Source organism: Rhagoletis pomonella, unplaced genomic scaffold (genome assembly GCF_013731165.1).
Source record: "Rhagoletis pomonella isolate Grant_MI unplaced genomic scaffold, Rhpom_1.0 Rhpom_scaffold_00010, whole genome shotgun sequence".
NCBI lineage: Eukaryota > Metazoa > Arthropoda > Insecta > Diptera > Tephritidae > Rhagoletis > Rhagoletis pomonella.
The window spans coordinates 4,757,362-4,773,658 of NW_023458564.1; the positions used below are offsets into that span (position 1 = coordinate 4,757,362).

A 16,297-nucleotide genomic window follows, 5' to 3' on the forward strand; every position below is an offset into this window, starting at 1 on the left:
CTTGATTAACTCCGTTTCTGTTGAAACATATCTGAGGGACCAAAATTTTTCGCCAGCCTTTTAAGATCTTCAAGTAAACTCTTTATGTTGGCAGCTTCCACATCAATCATGGCATCTCTGGCTTGTAAATTTTTACTCCGGTAATAAATTCGGATCAGAATTTGGTGGTAAACAGAGGTCATCAAAATACATCAAGCGATTCCATGTACGTCTTAATGTTCTTCTCATATGATCTTGTCTCGGCGGTCAGATTCCGTGTTTCAATAGCTTCAAGAGACTTCTTAACCCCTAGAGTACTAACCATACGTTAGTAGGTACTAATTGTCATAGATTCGACGAAGTCTTGTTAAAACCCTATTGTTTTACAAATTAAAGTAAACCAAATGTTATACATATTATCAAACTTATAAATTTAATATCTTATTACATTAACGAGCAATTCTTGTATATATATATATCCATAAAGTTCTCGGAAACGGACCTAACGATTTTGATGAAATTTTGTACACCGATAATGTTTTGGATTATAAGGTTATCTGAATAGGCATTATCTCCGAGAAGACTCGTGTAAGGTTGCCACCTATTCGAAATTAGTTACAAATTAATTAAAACATCATAATATCGGTATCAAATGGAAGGTATTTTAAAGCTTCCTAATTCAAAAATATTTTTAATAGGGTTGCCACCTATATTGAATCGCATATTTATTTAATTTTTTGTTTAGAAAAAAAGGTAAAATAATACTATTCATGGGTACCAAGAGAAGGTTCCTAAACAATGCTTTCCCTATATACAAAATAGTAAATTTTCTCTTGAACTTAACAAACGAAGCAAAACGTAACAAATTACATTCGTACTAAATAATCAAATCTTTAAATTACAAATTCATTTTGCGCATGAGACACAAGTCTCGACTTCATTTCGATGAGAAGTCAAAAGGTTTGTTCGTCGAGCAAAAAATTTGTACGAATTTGTACGAATTATCACGATTTTTGCCCAAATCGCGTTCGTGCAGACCAAAAAATTATCCAACACTCGAAAATTGTGAGAGCAAAGTGACAGTTCTCTTGGAGAGAAGTTGCAAATTCTTGCTGGAAAAAATTTTGCCAGCAAGAATTTGCAAACACGAAAAACATGTGGTTGTGGCGCATGGTTGCATTTTTGTCTACAATAATTTGAATAAATTAGTTCGTTAAATTTAAAAATTTATAAACACGAGCGATTTTTTTATGAAAAAAGGAAGTAAATAATTGTTGATATAATTAATTTAGTTAATTCCAATGATTTGAACTTAATTCGGCTGAAAAAAATGGTATTCGCAATCGGAATGCAATTGCAACCAGAGTCGATTTAAGAAACCCGACAGCTAGTACGATGAAGAAATTGAAATGTATGTTGAAGAAAGTCAGAACAACAAGAAATATACATGTATATCCTGTTTTTGGCCATCCGAAAGAATTTTAAAAATTCTATAAAAATTTTTTATGTTTGAAATGCAACCGTGGACGCCAGCTGGCAGCGAAACTTGCAAATTCCTGCAAATTTGCGTTCGTGCAGAAATTTGCAAGTTTCTCAACATGAGAGAGAATTTTAGAGAATTTTTCCTTACTCTCTGATATTTTGAGTGTTGGATAATTCTTGCTGGATTTTCGACGAACAAACCTAAAGTAAGAAAAAACACACTCCGATAATTCAAACAAAAAAAAAAACGTATTCTCTCAAGAACAGAAGATAAACCGCAAATAAAATCTGACCGCAATCACACAACGCTGTAAAGATAAAATAAGTAAAATGGGATTGATAGTTGTCGAATCGACGAAAATTAGTATTCTACGGTTAATATCGGGAAGACGAGCTGCGACAAGTTCTATACAATCGACTATATCCCATCAAGGAGTTTGTGACATACTGTGCAATGAGTAGCTAATATTTTCTTGTAAAATCGACCACCTTTCAAGACAACAATTGTTAAATTTATAATTTTGCACAAATTCAAAGAATGTGAAAACTTCTGAACATCAAACATTCAATGTAAATAAAGTAAAGTTTTCATAAAAAGTTCGGCAAGTTCTGAGAATATACATTTTTTCAGCCGGGCCCAGGGCAATTGACCCCGCTGACCTCCCCTCTTGACGGGCCTGTACATAGCACCCCATGTGGCCATCTTCTATGTATTATTCCTCAGCCACGCGACTTAGCTTGAGCAATTTGAAGCAGCTACAGAATTGAGTTACCTATATATATAGCATGTATATTAAATTAAAGTGATCACATGCCAAGGTTAGCCAAAAAGATTTCAAATCGGTGGACCAGGCGCAAAAATATACGCATTTAAAGGTTGCCTTAATTTGTTTTTAACGAAATGCATTGCATTCATACTGTTGTACTTATTGTTGTTGCTTAGAGCAGATATGCTCAATCAATCAGTCGGATTATTATCATCTCGTCTGAGTAACTCATACGCCAAGTACACACGTTCGATTTTAGCTTTTCCGTTTTAAATTTTAGATCCAATATGGATCCGAAACTCTGAATTTTTAAAATATTATTTCAGATTCGTATTCAGCGACCTGAGCAACCCCCGATTGTAAAGTTTTAAGTGAATGTAATCGATTGTAATTCTTTTTACCGCCATATTGCGTCCACCATTTTGAATTTTTTCAATCTGATTTTAGAGTCGTAATTAGCGACCACAACAACCCCGTGGAAAACGTTTCAGACGAATCTGATCGATTTTAATTTTTTAGCCGCCATTTTGATTTTTTTAAAGCGGACTCCAGATTCGTAATCAGCAAAACCAAAGACCATAAAATACCGCTTTAAGTGTTGGGTTCTCCAGTTGCAGTTAGTTTTTTCGTCATAGTTGGGACGCCATCTTGGGTATTCCAAAAAAAAACACGCTCCAAAAAAACAACAATAGTAAAGCTGCAAAATGAAACCTCATAAAACTCTGTTCAATGCGGTAATTTTTGGACTGGGGAAGATCGATTTGGAAAACAACGCCCCCACCCGTATGCGTAGCGAGTTTCGCGAAAGAAAATTTCCAGCACACCCTATTTTTTTTATTTTTCGGTAAGAAATGTCTGCGCTCCAAATTCAATTTCAGTATATTTAAAATTGTTTAATGTTTAACTTTTGCTTAATATGTTCCTAATAAAAACTCACTAAGAACTATTTAATGTAGCCCTATAGTGTATACATGAAAGTATAAAATAAAAAAGGAATCCTTTGTTATAGCCAATCATTGTACCGTTTTCACAAAGACCAATCCTCAACACACACTGAAAATATGGCGCACAACACAACAAACACACACTCAAAGGAAACGAAAGTACACAGGACATGAAGGATTAAGTATCCCTTTCGCCACACCCTTAAGGTTATTTGTACTATATTCTCAAGCGTTGCACGCTAACAAAATGCATCTTACTTCAAGCAGTCTTTAAAAATTCTTCTCCTCAATAGCTGCCAAGAATAAATGTAATAAAAAAACAACAACGCATATGCATTCAAAGCCATAATGAAATAATAACAAGAATAGCGTTGCCATCTACGACGTTGTCACCATTTTCACAGGCTAGTAAGCGGGGAAAATAAATTTACAAAAGTGGCACTAAATTTGCCACAGCGTCAACGAAATGTCAAAAGGCTATACAAACAGACCGGCACACGCATACGCAAACGCACAACCAACCACAAACACACACACACACACACATAGATACATACATACACGACGCAACGTAGAAGGTACGCAAAGCAAGTTAAGCCTTACAAATTTTGTGTGTTACACTCACAAGGACCTCGGTTGCGCACACTCGTACACCTCAAGGACCTTTGCGCCGCGTACCACTATTGCACAATTTAAATTTGGCTCACTTACTCGCTATTCACTCACTCACTTATAGTGTGCTCGAGCATCAATCCTTTAAAATAGAATCAAGGATAAAAGCTTACAACACAAGCCAGCTTGGCAACAACAATTGTATTGCAGAAAAATGAAGACAAAACAAAAAAAACACAGCGCAACATAGAAGGTGAATAAATACATACATCTCTACGTACTAAGTAAAGTGAGCTTACGAATGAGTGAGTGAGTGAGTGTACAGGTGAGCGGTTGAATGGCAACAAAGAAAGCCACCAAATGCTCTTTGTTATGCTGAATGGTAAAATGAAACCTTCCCGAAAGTGCTTTCAACGTGGCTACTGCGTACACAGCGAGAAATGTATATGCAGTTGCATTAAAAGTCTCAGAAGAGTTTAAAGACTGTCCTTTTGGGTTTTAAATCAAAAACTCAAAGCGCATACATAGGGCTCGTACAATATGCCTCGGGCAACTGAGCCACCGATTAAATGGTTCGCACGCCAATTTGAACAAAAAACTTTATATCTAAGAGAGGCGCGGTTAATTGCTTGCGCCGAATAATCAACCCTTAAGTTTTGAAATTTCGCATGCCCAATTAGGCAGGGGTGCTGTAATATATAGAGGCTTAGATCAAATTTGAGCCCCAAGTGAAGCTGGCAGAATTTGCGATAAATTTTCTTCATGTCCTTGCCATTAGGGCTTACTACATTGCTAAGAGCAGCGATGGTTACGTCAGGTTAGGTTAGCTCTACTTTTGAGATGTCCTCTAACTTCTCGAAATGGGAGGCTCCAAAGGATTTTAGTCGTGTTTCTGATAGTGCAGGACATCGGTAGAGAAGATGATCCAAAGTTTACCTGGTCTCCCGCTCACGAGACTACTGCACCTGTCCACGCTAGTGATACCCATTTTTCGTGTATGAGCAGCCACCACGATATGCTCCGTAAGCAATCTGGTATTTACTCTGCAGTCCTTTGATAGCCGTAACAAGAAGCGAGTATAGTTGCTACCGCCGTTTTCGCACATAGATTTGCACTTTTCTTTCTGTTCGAGAGTCAGACCGGTAGCGTTCTATGCAGTCTCATCTGCTATTTGATTACCCTTTATTCCCTTGTGGCCGGGCACCCAATAGATATGCAGCCTTCTGTCGGCGGCCAGCCTGTCAATGGCTTCCCGGCTGCGAAGGACGTTTATGGATGAAATATTATAAGAGGTAACTGCCTTAATTGCCGCCTAACTATGTAAGTATCTATAGGTTTACTTTTCAATTAATTGTCGTTTAGGTGTAGGCTAGCTCTGCTGCGAAAACCTCTGGTTGAAATATGCTGCAATGGTCAGTTAACCTTACTGCCCGCCTGACGTACAGTTTCCGGCAGTAAATCCCGGCACCCACTCCCGTTGCCATTTTAGAGCCGTCCGAGAAAAAGTTTAGGGATCTGTGGCTAGGTTTCACTCCCTTGCACCATCCCTCTCCCTCAGTCGTTGTGCGAATCCCTCATTCCCACTTAAAGCTAGGCGCCATGTAGTCCATGCTGCCTGAGCTTCCCGCCCCTATTGAGCTGTGCCCAAAGGTTCTGAAATTGAATTCCCCTTTGGCCGTCAATCTAACTGCGGATTTAGCAGCACGATTTTCCGCGAATAGGTCAATGGGCGATAAAGTGAGGATCGTTTCTAGAGCAGCCGTTGGAGCGGACCTTAGCGCCGCGAATCGCTGAACCTTGGCCTAAGATGTGATGACTTTTTTGCGGCACTCCACCACACCAAAGCGCCATAGAGCAGTATTCGTCTGACTATTGCTGTGTAGCACCAATGCATCAGACCGGGTGAGATACCCCAAGTTACTCCCAGCATTGTTTTACATTCATAAAGGGCGTTACTGGTCTTCTTCACAGCTTCATTAACATTGCACTTCCACACCAGCTTACTTACTGTTTTCAACTGCTCCCAAATACAAGGTGTGGTTTTTAAGTGACAGCTCGTTGCTACCTTGCCACGGGGGTCTTCACACTGGGTCCTTATATCTTCTTGCGATGACCACAGAGCGATTTTACTCTGCGCTTGCCTGCCATATAACAACTCTAGAAAGATTTAGGAAGCTTCTTCCAAGGGATATGTTTTGGTTGTGGCTAATCTAGATTCAGGGATCACTTAGGGTGGCGGTGTCATATATCACATTTTTTCACAGGAAATGTTCAAATTTCCCCCAGATGTTTGTTATAGTTACATTCCTAAGTGACAGATGAAGATTCTGCTTATCCATACCTTATCTTGCACCTCTCCCTCGGCCTAAGCGCATATCCGACTTCCATAACAACGCCAAGAAGCTCGGCACAATAATAAAACAAAATAACGGTAGTATACTACGCGATACGAGGCAAACAAATTTAAATTTTTTCCTGTGCAGCCGCAGCTTCCAAGGACTAGAGAGAAGTACTGACAGCCAGCCGAGAGTCCACTTCCTTTAATGACACTTTAGTAAATAGGTGAACCTTACTCACACAGCGAACACACACACACACACACAAACAATCTAAAAGTGGTATGGAAAAGCCGATAAACTGACAACCACATAATATTGCCGTGTGGTCGCACCGCCATCGGATGGGGAAATAATATATAATCTAAACACCAAAGGAAAGAATAGCCTACCTACCAAAGTGGATACTCTAATCTCAAGTTGACGTTTACAAGCAACCGCGCCACGGCGACTCAGCGCTATTGCACACCGAAATCGGACAGACAAATATACATGGGAGTACATACATACTTGCATTCGAGCAGTCGGTATATGTATGTATTTATGTAGTTAGTGTAATTTTTAGTAAATCCATTTGCGAAATTTAAACTGCAGCTTTGACTGTGAACCTCCAGCCCAAGTAACCGCAATGAACGGCGCAACCGCCCAACAACGAGCTTGCACTGTCACTTGCGCGCCCGCACTCTCTCGCCGCAGATGCAGTAAAGCAATCGTTCTGAATGCTGCTGCTTGTGGAAGGCAGCTTATGCAAATGAACGCTGCCAAAGAAGCAGAAACAAAGCGCAAATCATTTACATAATGAAAAAGCGTAAAAGGAAAAATGCCAAGAGGCAGTGGAGCGCAAACAAGCGGCATGTGGCATGTGGCATGCAGCAGTGCAGTGTTGCACCAATGAATGTGCCGCAATGAATGCTATGCATTCCTTCGCACTCGAGCAGGAAATTGCGCGCGCTCACATAAATGTTGACTGACAAAAAGCAGGCTTGTCTTTGTCTCAACGTATATGTATGTCGTGTTCTCGTGCCAAAATCAGCGAAGGATGTTGAGGTAAACGAGGCATAGGTGAGCGTATACACACTTACAAAGGTGCGTTAGGACAAGTGTAAGATGTAGTGTGTTCGTATGAATGTAGCCTAAGTAGAAGGTGCTTTATAAAATGACAGCTATGTAATGTGCACAGGCAGCACAACAGCAAATACAGAAACGCTACAAGTAGACAACAACACAACTACATACATACATAGTAAAAGCGAAACGTCAAACTGTCGACCTGTCGTCCTGTCGTCCTGTCTTGAACGTGTCGCCAACGCTGTGTTGTTGCCTCTAACCTACAGCATTTTACTGATTTCCTGGCAGCCATTAACTGTCAGTGTCAAATGCACTTCCTATCCTGCCGCTGTAGTTGTTGTTGCAGTTTTGTTGTTTTGCCTTTACCGCAGCTTGCTCTTACCGCAAAAATGCGTATTAAACACCTTCTATTTACACTCGACCAAGCGATTGTCACCCACTGTTTGCTTCCGGCGGGATCTGTAACCCCTGCGTGGTAGCGTAAAAGGAGCACCACAAAACCGCAAACCGAATTGGAAATGTCATGGCAAGAAAGTACTTTAATGGTGCTAGAGTTGCATGGCACTGCAAATGTACTAGCAAATGACTGTGCATTAGGGTGGTCCAAAAACAGTGAAGTTGGAATTTTTATGCTCTCACCCCCTAGGATTGTTCTATTTCAAAAAATAGTATTCCCCAATTTTTTTTTTTATTTTGAAATCAAAAAAATATTTAGATGTCGCTCAAAGTTTTCCATGTATTTTTATATGGGAAAAATAAAATTGTTCGTACAAATGGTATAGAATTCTTGAAAATCAATATTTTTCGATCGGAAAACTCTGGTTCTCTTCAAGAGACTTTCAATAATAATACCCAATTGTTTATTTAACCTATTTCAGAATTCGGTTTGAAAATATCGTATCTCGGCTGCCGATTCAAAAACAGCCTATCTCAGCACATTTTCAAGTGAGATAGGGTGTTTTGGACCGAAGTCTGAGATAGGGCGTTCTTGAAATTTTTTTGAGATAGGGCCTTTTTTGAACTTGCTGCCAAAATAGGTCGATCTTCCCATCAGCAGTCGGATATGTTATGAAAAAAAAAATTTTATGAAAGCACCTTCTAAGAAATTAATAAAAATGTGAAACAAAAGTTTTTCCTAAAGAAAAATAATGGAATTGAAAGCGGAAAATTTTGCCCACCATTAGAAAAAAAATTGGATGTGCTGGGAAGAAATCCTTTTAGAATTCGACTTTCACGAATGGATACTAACGTTTGGGTATAGTTTGGTTAAAGCCCGAAAATTACTGTTCCCCTGAGTTTGAAATACTTTAACCATCCTTGTTTTCAATATGGCTGCGATTACACAACTCCTTTGTGCCGTAAATCGAGCTTAACATTCCTGGCGACTTACTACCCAGTATTCAAAACGCATTGACCACCATTAAAAAAACGACTGGTTAGGAATTTTTCAACTAACATATTTGTTCAAAAAAATTATTCCAATGTAAATTTAAGTATTTTGTTAATTAATCAGGCAGATATAAGCACTGCCGGCAAAAAAAAATACAAAAATTAACGGGATTTTATAGCAGCTTGAATGTTGCTAAATAGAATTAAATGGTCTACAAAACTGCATACCAAAATTCTGATTAAAAAGTTTGAAATTTCGGTGAAAACAAGAAGAATTTTTCTAATTTTTGTACAAAGTTTGAAATGTGTTTTAAAATATCTTGCATGATTTTTATGTAGTTAAGCATATATTTAATATTACAATGCAAACTATCGCACCAATTTAGCCATTCACCATTGAAAATACGGGCATTTTGATTGTGTTTTCAATGTATTTCATCTGCAATCGATCACTTCACATTTACGAACTTACTTTCACCTTTTATATGAATCTTATTTGCACAAATTTACACCACTCACATTTTTGCTAACTTCACAATTTTCTTTCTTTCTTCATCTACTTTTTTATATCATCTTATATTGAATCCAATTAAATGAATTGTTTGCAAACACCTCGTTTTATAATAACAAAAACATCAAATAAAAAAATTATAACAATCAACAAAAAAAAAATACTAAAACAACTACAACACTTCTACTACTATTACAACCAACAAATATCATTACAAATACTATTTATCACTTATAAATCAAAATTTAAATCATGAATAACAACTAAAAATACAAAAACATAAATTGATTGTCAAATGCACATCGAAATGCACAAACATAAATTAAATTTAAAAAAAAAAAACCAAAACATCAATCAACCTTCTTCCATCGTCTTCATCGTTGACTATTTGTGTCGATGGAAACGCTTGATTGAAGGTTACCGGATTTTGTCGTTCACCTCAGGAAACCCGTAAATCCAGCCCGACCGGCTCTGTCACATCTTCAGTCTCGAATGCCGCACTGACACCGTCACGTCAGCTTACCGATGCCGAGAAACTGCGCAAGGTTATCTTGGAATTGGTCGATACAGAACGCACTTACGTTAAGGTGAGTAAAAGCTTAAATAAATTAATATACATACATATGTATCTACATATAGTAAACATCATATTACATATCTCGATAATAGGGTGACAGGTATAACAAATTATTACTCCATTTCACTTTTTTTAAGAAGGAGCCCATCATTTCGGATTAAGTATTAAAAGCTTCGAAGAATCTATTGTACATATACACAAATATATGTGTATGTAAATGTACATTAGCGTGTCCCAGAACATAAAAAATATGTTTTTTCCAAAATTGTATATGCATACTAGACTGTCCCAAGAATAGGCATGTTTTTTTTACACGCATACGTATCTGCGCTTAAAATTTTTATGGAGCAGTAAGCGACAACCTTTATGTGCGTTTATGAATAGTTGTCGATAAAATCTAAATTACTTGTTTTCAAATGGAAATTGTCGATGCTTGTTTTTTTCACACGTATGTATGCGTGTAAAAAAAACGGCTAGTGTATGGGAAAATTGTTTGCAAATTTTGATCTGTATTTGTGCTTTTTAGGCCAAATAGCATTTGTATGAAATTTTATGGCCGTAGGATAACGATAGCCCGTGCCGACTTTTAGTTAGTAACTTGAATTAATCATCCATGAAAACTTTGGATATGCGAAATATTCGATATGTTTCCCATATTTGCACGCATATCTAGTAAATCTGCAATCTTCACATTTTTAGTAGAACGGCAAGATTCCTGCCAAGGAAATGGAAACAATCATTTAAAGGAAAATATCCTTAGCAATGGTTATCCTTCAATTTTTTATATATATTTATAGGATTTAAATTAAACCAACATTTTTCATAATGGATACAAAATTAAACATCTTTAAGGATAATGTCTTTATAGGACATTTTTGACATGTTCGAAAAGGATAATTGAAAACGAAAGTTAGAATCAGGGTACGAAAATAAACTGTACAAAACAATTCCCATATCATTTGTGGTTTTGTACAGTTTTGTACATAGTCAGAAATAAATTGTAAGATTCACTGTCATTTTCCCCAACGAGAAACTTTTGCTTTTCGTTTTTGACAATTGTACCATAGGGTACGTTTTATATGTATGCATACGTTTCAATTACGTGAAAAATATTTTTTTCTGTAAATTTTCATATCCAGTTCAATTAAAAAACATGTACTACATACATACATATATTTTTCTCTGCACGATTTATTTCGTTTGTTGTTTCGTCTGTAACTACTAAACTACTGTAGTGTACTATCGCAAAGTGAACTCAGCCGTTTTGTTTTCGTATTATACCGAACTGTTGAAGTAATAAACAAAACAAAATAGTAACGTACAATATAGTTTATTTTTGTACACTGGTTAGAATTAACCTTGTTTTGAATTCTTCTTTCAATTGCTACCCATATATCCATATTTTGTGTAAACTTTTGGAAATACATTATAATGTATGGTCCTTTGGAAAAAATGACTATCTGATAAAAAAAAAAAAACCAAAAACGCAAATTTACTTAATATTATGTAGGCAGTATAGTAATACCTCCGTATGTATATAGAAGTAAAATGAGTAAGTTAACCAAACACGCAAACTGCTTAAAGCTTATTCTGATAACTTTGATTGCAAGTCGGCACGAGTTGCCGTGGTCCGAATTGCATAAAATTTGATTTGGATAGTTTTTAAGACAAAACCAATAAAGTGAGGGGGTGTGCGTTAGAAAAAAACCAACTATGGTTTTTGAGACAGTCTAAAGGTCTGATTATGGAAACTTAACGTAACTTATAGGCTCTCACTTAAACATTCTCTTAAATAGATGTTGCTTACAATTAAACCGCCGAAAATTAACGTAACTTAATGCCACGTTGAATCTGTTGCATTTTGATTTTCTAAGTTCTACGTTCCGTTAAGTTAAGTTAAGTTGCCGTAATCAGGCTTTAATTCATACCCTGTATGTTTTTTGCTTTTGGTCTAAATACTATAACATAGCCTTACCTTAAAAAAGTTTTTTTTTTGCTGTAGCATGAAAATAACCCGTACTGAAGAAGAAGTGGCTCTGAAATTATTTACCACACCTTGCGACAATAGTTCTCGCACCTGAATAATTTGACGATTTTTTCCGGGATACTACGAGTACTTAAGCTCAAACGTAGTAAGCCTGTGCTTTTAGTTTTCAGTAACGGAGTCGTGACGAGAAGATTTCTACCCTAAATGCCATTAGATCACCGCCTAGTTCTTCCGGCTCCTAATCTGGCTACGTTCATAAAGAAATGGTTCCCCAAAAATCTGAGCCGCTAACTTTAAAGTGTGCACCAGCAGCACAGGAAGTATTTAATGGATTATAACTAATTTTAACAACTAACACAGAAACTGCTTTATGTGGCTCCGAATCTGACGAAGATTGTCGATGTCTTGTCTAAGCGATTGTGGGAGTTTTCGATAATTCTAAACTCTTGTCGAGTTATGTAGTTATTGCCGACCCTTAATCGAAACGTGAAAGTATGTAAGCTATTTTTGCTATTATTATTGTGATGTAATAATATTTACTTTTTAGCAATGTTTTTGAGCTTTTCACCCCGATTTGTTTGTTAGGAAAAACGGAGCAAAACAACAAAGTCTAAGTATTAGAAGTTATAGCTGCTATTTCCTAATTAGACTTCTTCTTCTATGTGCATAGCAGGAATCGAACCCGCATAATCGATGTGCATAGCCAGCAACGCTAACCGCTGAGCTATACACACCCCGTAAACTCTTGTTGCTAATCCATTTCATTATTCAGTCAACTTTAGTTCCATCTGTTAAATTTGAAATCTCATCGCTGTTTAAGACGGAGTTAGGTTGAAGTACCTTCTGAGGCCTAAGTCGATCTCCGTGATCTGATAGTCAAATACTGTCGGCTTTTTGCCCCAATTCTGTTTCTTTGGTACATATATGTAGATTTGCCGATGTTTTCTTCTTTAAAAGCTGATTAACCAAGGGACTTCGGTTTACAAAAATAAACAAAAAATATACAGGGTGTCCAACGCCTCTAAAATGGAGGGTGATGTTTTTTTTTTTTTAACGCGGAAATATGACCAACCAAATCGGGGGCCGATCGGAAGTGGGTTAAGCTGACCGCAAGTCCATTTTTTCAAATTATACATACACTTAGGTCTTTCTTTATGCGGTATATGCGTTCCTCAGAAATCCGCATTAAAAAGTTCTTTGCTTTCATACAGCGGATGCGTTCCAGCATTCAGGTTTGAAAAACCGCATGAATTCAAATCCGCATAAAAAGAGACCTAAGTGTATATGATTTTACTACTGATTAGGATTCTAAGGATAAAAGTATGTAACTTTTGTTTGAATCTTTTTTCTCGAAAGTGCCTTATTCAATGTATGTATGTATGTCTAATTTAAAAAAAATGGACTTCCGGTCAGTTTAACCCACTTCCGGTTGAAACCGCATAAAAAATCCGGAAGTCGGTAATACCGCCAAAAGATAGAGCATCACCGATTTGGTAGGTCATATTTTCGCGTTCTTCAATGAAAACCATTTCACTCGGTTTTAGAGGGAGTGCTCTAGGACACCGTGTATAACAGTGCCATTAGGATACAGATTAAAAAATTGTATTCGAAAATCTTAACAAAACTTCTTCGAATTTTCTTACCTTCAGTATCTATGAAACACTAAAACTAAATATACATACATAAGTGTGTACTACGACAATAAAAACTTAGTTTATGTAGTTATACTAGCCAAAAAGCAATAACATACATAGCTGATATGCGTATCGAATTTCGCAAAACAACAGTTTGGGACACCCTAATGTGAATTCCATTATGTAGGCTTGTTTTAAGGGCTGTTTGATTTTATTTCGCAACACATTTAATTTATCCCTTTTTCTGAACTCTCCGCCAGACTTTTCACTTCCCCTAAGTCTTTGAGGAAAATGGATTGAGACGGCTTTTACTTATAGTAAAAAAAATCTAAATATCTAATTAGTCAACAATCGCTAATTACTTTTCCTCTTAAGTAGTACAAAAAAAAAATCTTACAAAGCTTATATTTTTCTAATGAACGACAATTTTTATATAAATACAAGACATGCAATGAGTGAGCGAATGAATGCAGTCAAGTGAGTTTGAAGTGTTTAGCTGAGTGATTGACAGGGAAAAGCGGAAAATTGAAGTCGAGTTGCTGGAGACGCTCTCATTTTGAATTACGCTACGAAATTCTAACGATAAGTGCCTCAGGTACAAGAAAACCCAGCAGCATAAAGTACAATACATACATACAGAAGTATGTAGGAGTACATTAGGGCGGGTCGATATTTTTGACTATGCGCGTATAGCATATGAAGATTATACGTGTAATTCTAAGCAAATTGGAAACCTCCAAAGTGCATTTCAGACCCATGGTTACTTCGGCAAATTTGCTTAGAATTGCACGTAGAATCCTTTTGTGCTATACGCGCATGGTCGAAAAAATCTACCATACAAATTGGCCCGACCTAATGTACATATTCATGTACATTTCAATACAACCACATACACACGCTGTAGTCGGTAAAAATACCAGTTCATTAACTAGTATGAGCTAAAGCGATGATCTAGCAGTTCGACAGTTTCGAGCAACTTATCAGCGGCATATCGACGGCTGAGTGGAAGATCGACCTATCTCGGCAACTGGTTCGAAACGCGCTATCTCAGAAAATCTTTTGCCCTACTTCAGAATTTGATTTAAAAACGCCCTATCTCACAATTTCGTTCCAAAACGCCCTATCATAAATCAAAATCTGAGATAAGGCTAAGGATGAAACGATACGAGTAAATACAAGTACATACTCGATACTTTTTGTTCAATACTAAGTAATTTTGGTATCGATACCTTTGAACCAAGTACTGAGCAGGTATCGAAAAAAAAAAATACTCGTATCGAAACCCGATGCTAAGGCGAATTTTCTTTCGGATTTGTTTCCCACTAATATAAATCGACCTTCAAATATTGAAGATTTTAATTTTTTTCCTGAAACCAGTATGAAGTGAACAGATATTTTTGCTGTTCTTAATCCATTTCCATGGTCGAAAAAACTAAAAAATTTATTTAATTTTTTAAGGTCATTTCACGCTCTTCTTAAGTCAAAAAAATAAAAATCCAAGGATTTTTGTTTTGAAGGTCGGTCTTCAGGTCAAGGTAATTTTTCATTTAATCAGACCTTTAAAATGACTTTCAAACGAAAAATTTTTGATTTTTTATATTTTTTTACCTAAAAACCACTTGTAATAAACTTTTTAAAAACAATTTAAAACTTTTTAAAAACTTCATTGCATACTGGTTTCAGCGCAAAAAAAGTAAAAAATGTAAAGCACCTATTTTTAAAAGTCATTATCAGGCATTCATGAATTCCCCATCTCAAAAGCTTTAGAACACCGTTCCAGTTATTTCCTCTCTTTTCGTTTGATTTTTTTCCTTTTTTTTTAAAAATAGAACACTGTGCGGCGTATACACGGCCCAACGTACAGAATATCTCTATTATTCTTCGCGCTGAAAACATTAATAATAATAATTAATAATTCCGTATGGAAATTTAAGCTTTCTAAGAACTCACCATATAAAATCTGTTACTTTCTTACTATAATTAGAATCTTGTCAACTTATAAACCAAGGTACAATTTATGTATCTGCCCATGATAAAAAATCAAATTGGACTTCCCAAACCCCCGAAATTCAACATCAAACATGAATACGGGCACTGAATGCCTAACTAACGGTTCTAAGGTTAAACGAGATTAACTTCTACTAGGTATTATCTCTTCCACTCATCATTAAAAATATATTTTTGCTATGTTATGTTGTTTTATTTATTTCCAGTTCCTACATTATTAACTTTTATTACTCGGAGTTTAGGATTCGCCGAAGACAATTAATTTATTACTTAAGAAAAATTAAACTTAATAAAGTTCATACGGAACATCTGCATAGACAAAAGTACCGATACGAGTAGGTATCGATACTTTAGATCTGATATTTTTAGGGTATCGATACTTTTTTACGATACTACTTCCAAGTAAAGGTATCGATACCTGCATGGTATAGTTTCATCCCTAGATAAAGCGCATTTCAATCAAATTCTAAAATAGGGAGTTCTGGGAAAGCTTTCTGAGATAGGGCATTTTCGAACTGGCTACCGAGACAGGTAAATCTTCAACTCAGCCGACGATATGTACTTAAATTGGCAGACTATCACATCAAAGGGTTTGATGCTACTAGTATTTCTACTAGTAAATGTTGATGTCATGTCAGAAACACCAGTCGCTAACCTAGAAAAAGCATTGAACGTGAACTACTTAGGCTCGAAAGCAAACTGGTAGCATTCTAGTACATAACTAGTAGATTTCCCTGCAGGGCAGCAGCCACTACTTATCATCATGAAAACGGTGTGGCGTAGAAGATGCAAGGCAACTAAATTCACAGCGCTGAGTGATGTCGAATTAGGGCGAAAATTACGAAATAAATGCAAATCTTAAGGTCATAACGAATTGTATGTAAGTAAGCAATAACAATAAGAAGTAGGAAGCACAATACTGAAGAGCTGCTGTGAACAACTCAATGCCAAATTAAGGCATTGAATTGCTTATGACGATGAGGCGTTAATTTTATGCTAATTTC

The 16,297-nt window shown here is 36.6% G+C and overlaps 1 protein-coding gene across 1 annotated transcript in view; it reads left to right on the forward strand.

The window, feature by feature from the left end:
* Nucleotides 1-16,297, forward strand: part of LOC118746479 (protein still life, isoforms C/SIF type 2-like) — a 375,070-nt gene that overhangs the window by 296,802 nt on the left and 61,971 nt on the right. Inside the window, exon 13 of the mRNA XM_036480328.1 lies at nucleotides 9,505-9,675. Within this exon, the coding sequence (XP_036336221.1) occupies nucleotides 9,505-9,675 (171 nt within the window). The remainder of the gene's footprint in view (nucleotides 1-9,504; nucleotides 9,676-16,297) is intronic.